Genomic DNA, 7,748 nt, shown 5'->3' with positions numbered 1-7,748 from the left:
TGTGGTTTTACTGCTATTTCAACATTTAGAGTCATCACCAGAAAAACAACACCAGAAAAATAACTTATTTGACAATTTTCACCTGTTTCAAGTAAACTTTCACTTGAAATAAGTCGGAAAATCTGCCAGTGGGACAAGATTTATCTTCTCATTACAAGCAAAGAAATCTTGTTCCACTGGCAGATTTTTCTACTTATTTTAAGTGAAAATCTACTTGAAACAGGTGAAAAGTGTAGTTTTTTCCAGTGATGAGTCTTGTTTTAAGTGTAATGAGATTTTTTTACTAAAATAAGACATTTTAACTAGAAATAAGACAAATATTCTTGTTAAGATTTTGAGTTTTTGCAGTGATCCATTTTACTTATCCTGTGAAGGACAGAGTCATATTGATAAGTTCAGAAAACTGTTTTTTATTGTTGTGTTTTGATGTATTTGATGTAAGCCCAGTGGATATTTAAAGTTTACAGAAGGCTGCATTTAACTGCTGCTATGTCATTCCTGCAGTATTTCTGCAGCTGTTTTGGTCACTGCTATTATTTGTAATATATTATATTATTTGTAATCAGCACAAATTATCTGTCCCCATATGATAAAATCCACCATCCCCCCTGATCTTTTTTTTACAACTCGAGTACTGTTGTAGTATACAGGCTCAGAAATACTTAAAGAAACGCCTACTGAGATGCATTTGGCCCAAATGATTTGGGATGAAACGCAGAACTGACGATAGAATCTATGTGACCGGCAAGTGTTTTTTTTTTTTTTTATCATGAGGCCAGTGGGGTGGCCAGCAAATTTGTGGGGGGGGCTGTGGCCACCCCTGGCCCCCCCCTGGTGGCGCCACTGCGCGGCAGACAGCAGCGGGAAGAGAAGACGTCGGGGAGGAGGAGGCTGCGCCGCCGCAGCTCGCTGGATGGCATGAAAATGCCAAAGTTCCAATAAAAACCATGGAAGCAGCATTCTTGGAGGATGAAAAAAGATCACTGGCGTGAAACAAACAAAAAAAGTAAAAAAAGTACAAAAGAAATGACTAAAACGATGTGAAAGACTGAGGGTGTGCAACAACTACTGCTTAAATAAAACTTCTTTATGATTCTGTTTTCTTCCTCTCCTTCAAGTGAAGAATGCGGATAATTAAGCTGAGTTTAGTTTGCTGTATTTTTTAGTTCTGTTAGAATAGTTGTGAGTAATCACTGTTGTAGGGATTAGAGACAGACCCTGTGACCTGCGGGTGGAGTTTAGATCCTCATTTGTGGAAACATTTTCAGTAGAAGGACCATTTTGATATAATACAATTAATGAACTCAATGCTTCCTCCAGTTTTCACATTAAAAGCCTTGCACCCTGGAACCCTGGTAGCATACATCCATCATACAGCAGTTTTTAATGTGTCACCAGAACATTCCTTTCTCTCTGCACAGGTTCCCAAACGTTTTACACTGTGTTGTCAACGTGAGTCTTCAAAATGACACTTTTCCTCTTATAGGAAGTCTTTTAATGTGAAAAAAACAAAAACACGAAGAGGCATGGAGGTCTGCAGGTAGTAGCTTAATAATCCGAAAGTTAATTCTTGTTCATATTAAAACTGTGACAAAGGAGGGTTTTCATTGGCTACAGGTAGACCCCCCCCTCCCCAAATTCCTACGAACTTCCTGCTGTGGAAGCTAAATGTGCTCAGGAGAAATCAGTAGTAGTGTTTGGTTCTGTGGCGGTGCCAGGCCGGTGCAGCAGACGCCGGAGCCCTGAGAAGACGGCTGGACCAACGATGGAAGGCAAACGTCTCTGGGCACGAGTCCGTGTGTCCAGCCTGGTAACAAGTCGAGACATCGCACTTTGGTTGTTGTTGGGGGGCTGGACCTGCTGGAGTGTCCCAGGTCTGCGGTTCTGCAGACGTCCAGGTCGGATATTCCTTCAGGAAGTTCCTCTGACGGCTGGCATTAATGCATTAATGCTAACTCCCATTTCTTGGTTTTGGGGTTCCACAAAGTCCAAGTCACCTAAAAAAGGTCCAAACACCCCGGGTGTTGCAGGAGAGACGACCGTCCCGTCAGGGTTCCTGGTCCAACTCCGAGTCGCACATCTGTAGTGGTTTGTCCATCCGTCCGTCTGTCCCCTGGGAGGTTCCCAGCGTCTGCAGGGGTTCCAGGAACCTCCAGATTGTCTGCAGGGGTTCACTGCAAAAACTCTAAATCTTACCAGGAATATTTGGCCTATTTCTAGTTAAAATGTCTCATATTTAGTAAAAAAATCTCATTACACTTAAAACAAGAGTCATTACCAGAAAAATAACTTGTTATTTGACAATTTTCACCTGTTTCAAGTACATTTTCACTTGAAATAAGTAGAAAAATCTGCCAGTGGGACAAGATTGTTTTGCTTGTAATGAGAAGATAAATCTTGAGTATTAGGGCCAGCGGGAGAAAAATAAAAATAATATTTTAGAGGAGGAAGATTTTTTTTCATTATGCACTAAGAGAAAAAAGTGGAAATGTTGAGAAAAAAGTGGAAATGTCGAGATTAATGTTGAAATTCAATTTCAACAAAAAAAGTCAAAATTTCGGGAATAAAGTTGAAATGTTCGACTTTTTTCTCAAAATTGTATTTCAACATTATTCTCAACATTTCGACTTTTTTCTCGACATTTCAACTTTTTTCTCGAAGTGCACAATAAAAAAAAAAATCTTCCCCTCTCAAATATTTTTTCTCCTGCATGGCCCTAATACTCCTCCGTCAGTGGGACAAGATTTATCTTCTCATTACAAGCAAAACAATCTTGTTCCACTGGCAGATTTTAAGTGAAAACCTACTTGAAACAGGTGAAAATTGTTGTTTTTTCCAGTGATGAGTCTTGTTTTAAGTGTAATGAGATTTTTTGACTAAAAATGAGACATTTTAACTCGAAATAAGTCAAATATTCTTGTTAAGATTCTGAGTTTTTGCAGTGTTCCAGGAACCCCCAGCACGTCTGGCTCCAGCTGTGTTTGGCTTTAGCGTCTCAGATTGCAACGAATGATTGTGTCGACACAAAAACGATACACATCCACACACCCAAACATACAGTATGTGCACACAACCGTAACCAAGGTGACCAAATCCTGGCGAGCAACGCTTCCTTTCATCCACCTCATACATTTACAGATCAGTACATTTGGACAAGTGATATATAGATTCATATAATATATATATATATATAAAAGTACAAAATCAAAAACTTCAAACCCAGAAGGAAAGACGTGAGCGAGTCGTGGTGAGGAGTGAGAGACGGAGGGCGTCCTAGACGGAGGTCTCGGACTGCAGCCGCAGGACAAACTTGTGGGACTTGGGGTCGATGTATTCCTCGGAGAGCTGGATGTAGGGCAGGCTCCGGGCCGTCACCACCAGGCTGAAGTCCACACACTTGAGCAGGAAGACGGCGCCGTCGCTCAGGCCGCTGGTGACCGACGCCTCGCTGATCAGCGTCCACTGCCGGGCCTGCCAGTGGTCCCGGCTGTACTGCAGGGTCGGCCCCGGGGCCAGGTAGCTCTCCAGGAACGCCTGGGGGGAAGAGAAGGGAAGAGAGGACGGAAACACGTGAGCAGGACTAGGGAGGACCCCATAACATTGTTTTCACACCGAGTACGGGTATTTTAATTTGTGTACTTGGCGATATCGAGTACTACGGAGTATTAGGGCCAGGCAGGAGAAAAATAAAAATAATATTTTAGAGGAGGAAGATTTTTTTTCCATTATGCACTAAGAGAAAAAAGTCGAAATGTTGAGAAAAAAGGCGAAATTTCGAGATTAATGTTGAAATACAATTTCAAGAAATAAGTCAAAATTTCGTAAATAAAGTTGAAATGTTGAGAAAAAAGGCAAAATTTCGACTTTATTCCTGAAATTTCCTGAATGAAGTGCACAATAAAAAAAAAATCTTCCCCTCTCAAATATTTTTTCTCCTGCATGGCCCTAATACTTTTCCGTAGAGTACCGTGCCAGTAAATAACTAGGTTAAAAATGCAATGAAAAATACAATGAATTGGAAGACAGGTTTAAGTTGCAACAGATAAATTCAATAAAAAGAAATAAAACTATTAGAATAACTATTTTAAACAAAAAATAATCTTTCTGTGTAAGTAAAAAGTCTCCACACTGGTACTGTCTTCACATTTAAGAAAATGTCACATATAACATATCAATGAAACATCATATCGCGGCTCGAATGCGTCGAGAAGACTGTGAAATCCTTTGTCCACTCCAACTGACAGTGGCTGCTCATCCAGCTATATAACGGGTTGGAGCCTCCGTTATTTTAACGGCCCGTGGGTCGTCTCTTGTCTGTCGCTTTTACAGAACCTGAGCTAAAGTTGGCTGTTGTGGTCTTGCAGTAGCGTTAGCAAACTCTGTATACTCAGCTTTATGATGCGTCTTGAGATGTTTTATCAAGTTGCTGGTATTAAACGACGTATTCTCCTTTCCTCCTCTTGACACCTTAGCAGCACGTAGCTTGCAGTCTGCCTTGCTTCTGTCAACGTCCCTTATTTTGAAATATGTCCACACTGCTGACATCCCGCTAGCATTAATTGTCGGTATCTTGCCTGAAATGGCCCTGCTCATGGGTATCACTCTCTACTCATCACCACGCTGACTGCAGCTCAACATCTCCCCCTAGAGTCACTAATCAGTAACTACAACAACAATGAAGTGGTATCGATGCGTGGTATCGGAGAATTTTTGCGAGTACGAGTATAAAGGGTATGCATTGACATCACTTCCCCACTGGACCAGCCCCCTTACTCACACTGAGTGGCAAAACATCAGCAAAAATTGCTGCAACTAGTGGAGAAGACGGGATAACAGCTGATTATCGGCTTAAATTAAAGGCAGTTGGACTTGACAGTGACCCGTACAGTTACCTGAAGAACCAGTGGTCCATGGACATTAATATTTGGCCACGAATCCAGTTTCCTGATATTTATATGTACTTAATTTCTACACGAAGCAAAGCTTGAAGGCATACAAAAGTCTTGATGCTTGGCCCTACTTCAAGGCAGGATTTGTTGTAGAAATTAAAGTGATGAGGACACTGAACTTTATGATTTGACCGTTTAACGTTAGCTACCCGAAAATCCAACATTACCTGATACAAAATGGGAACCGCAAATCCACGTTTCGGTGCCTGGAATCCAGTTGTTTCTGAGAATTGCAGCGATACATTTGTCTCTCTTAAGCTTATTTTTTGGCAGTCTGTAAAACGATAACTCTGATTTCTTGCTAAATCTACAAATTCTGATTTCTTGCTAAATCTGAGTACAGTCGATCGTACAACAGCTCTTTCCCATTTTAGATGTTTTCCAGTTGCTCAAACTGAAAGTTTACACTGCCACTCAGTCTTTCTGCCACTCAGTGGGCAAAACCCGCTGTGAAGTCGCATCTGTGACGTCATGCACATTCCCTCTATATGAGAGCAGTATCGGCCCCGATACCGATACTAGTATCGGTATCGGGGCCTCCCTAAGCAGGATCAACACACAGGGAGGCTGCAGGTGAGGGTGTGCAGACCTTGGGCGTCATGTTGTGGGTGATGCAGAAGGCCAGGTGCTGCTGGATGCTCTCCATGCTGTGGCAGTGCTGCTGCTTGGTGGTCCGCAGGTACTTCTGCAGGGCCCGGGCCATGGAGGGGAAGATGGCCTGGGCCGCCTCCCGTGGGTCCATCACGTCCCCCGGGGTCTTCTTCTGCTCGTCCTCCTGCATGCGTTTGATGTGGGTGAAGGCCTCCTCCACCGCCACCACCAGCCTGGGACCACACACAAGGCAAGTTTATTTGTATATAGCACAATTCAAGACAAGGTCATTCAAAGTGCTTTACATCAACATTAAAAGCGGCAAGACACAATTAAACAGTAAATAACAAATACAATGAAATAAAATGATAAGAAAAGAGGTAAAATAATAAAAAGCACAAGTTGTACAGAAGAGTATTAGGGCCAGGCAGGAGAAAAATAAAAATAATATTTTAGAGGAGGAAGATTTTTTTTTCATTATGCACTTCGAGAAAAAAGTCAAAATGTTGAGAAAAGTCGAAATGTCGAGATTAACGTTGAAGTACAATTTAGAAAAAAGTCGAAATGTTGAGAAAAAAGTCGAAATGTCGGGAGAAAAGTCGAAATATCGAGAGAAAAGTCGAAATGTCAAGAGAAAAGTCAAAATGTCGAGATTAACGTTGAAGTACAATTTCGAGAAAAAAGTCGAAATGTTGAGAAAAAAGTCGAAAATGTCAAGAGAAAAGTCGAAATGTCGAGAAAAAAGTCGAAATGTTGAGAGAAAAATCGAAATGGCGAGAAAAAAGTCGAAATGTTGATCAATGTTGAAGTACAATTTTGAAAAAAAGTCTAAATGTTGAGAAAAAAGTCGAAATGTCAATTTCAAGAAAAAAGTTGAAATGTCGAGAAAAAAGTCGAAATGTCGAGAGAAAAGTCGAAATGTCGAGATTAACGTTGAAGTACAATTTCGAAAAAAAGTCGAAATGTTGAGAAAAAAGTCGAAATGTTGAGAGAAAAGATGAAATGTCGAGAATAATGTTGAAGTAAAATTTCGACTTTTTTCACAAAATTATATTTCAACATTAATCTCGACATTTAGACTTTTTTCTCGACATTTCGACTTTTTTCTCGAAGTGCATAATAAAAAAAAAAGTCTTCCCCTCTCAAATATTTTTTCTCCTGCCTGGCCCTAATACTCTTCTGTACAAGTTGTTAGTAGAGTACAGCAGGTAAGTATTTAATTTAAGAGTATGCTTCAGTAAACAGTCATGTTTTTAGTGCTGATTTAAAGGAGCTGCCAGTTTGAGCAGACCTCAGGTCTACAGGAAGACCTGAGGTCTGCTCAGGTCTCCCTGTAGACCTGAAGGCTCCTCGTGGGAAACCGTGGGCCTGAGCTGCAGCTCCTCCCTGCTGGGGGTGGGACCTCACCGTGCTTTCCGCTTGCGGACGCGCCTCTCGTGCTCGGCCTCCTCGTAGTACAGCTCGTTGTGGCTGGTGTCCCTGCGGCGGGCGGCGGCGGCGATCATGGCCCTGGACTGGGAGTGCGCCAGCCCCGCTGCTGCGCTGTTCCCTGGACCTGCGGCAGCAACAGCGTTAGAGGAGAGGACCGTGTGGGGGGAGCAGCATTGGTGAAGGTGGGGAAACAAGGCTTTGATGGTGACGTACGGTGCAACGTGAGGGAGCAAGCTGCTGCTGGGTGGAGGGGTTGGATTACCCACGCTCATAAACCTCACCCCATTTCAATTATGTTGGCCTTCGCCGCACTGGTTTACGATGACGGAGTATTAGGGCCAAACTAAGACAAAAAAACATTTGGAAGTTACGAGAATAAAGTCGTAATATTATGAGAATAAAGTTGTAAAATTACGAGAATAAAGTCGTAATGTTGCGAGAATAAAGTTGTAATATTATGAGAATAAAGTCGTAATATTATGAGAATAAAGTTGTAATATTATGAGAATAAAGTCGTAATATTATGAGAATAAAGTTGTAATATTATGAGAATAAAGTCGTAATATTATGAGAATAAAGTTGTAATATTATGAAAATGAAGTTGTAATATTCTGAGAATAAAGTTGTAATATTACGAGAATAAAGTCGTAATATTATGAGAATAAAGTCGTAATATTATGAGAATAAAGTTGTAATATTATGAGAATAAAGTCCTAATATTACGAGAATAAAGTCCTAATATTATGAGAATAAAGTCGTAATATTGCGAGAATAAAG

The 7,748-nt window shown here is 41.2% G+C and overlaps 1 protein-coding gene across 1 annotated transcript in view; it reads right to left on the bottom strand.

Annotated features, from left to right (window-relative positions):
* Nucleotides 1-2,904: 2,904 nt before the first annotated feature.
* Nucleotides 2,905-7,748, bottom strand: part of LOC133424832 (vang-like protein 1) — a 74,114-nt gene continuing 69,270 nt past the window's right edge. The window contains 3 exon segments of the mRNA XM_061715364.1: nt 2,905-3,534; nt 5,539-5,773; nt 6,948-7,095. Of these exon segments, the coding sequence (XP_061571348.1) occupies nt 3,274-3,534; nt 5,539-5,773; nt 6,948-7,095 (644 nt within the window). The 3' untranslated portion in view covers nt 2,905-3,273.

Source organism: Cololabis saira, chromosome 24, assembly GCF_033807715.1.
Source record: "Cololabis saira isolate AMF1-May2022 chromosome 24, fColSai1.1, whole genome shotgun sequence".
Taxonomy (NCBI): domain Eukaryota; kingdom Metazoa; phylum Chordata; class Actinopteri; order Beloniformes; family Belonidae; genus Cololabis; species Cololabis saira.
This window is presented reverse-complemented; position numbering and strand designations above follow the sequence as displayed.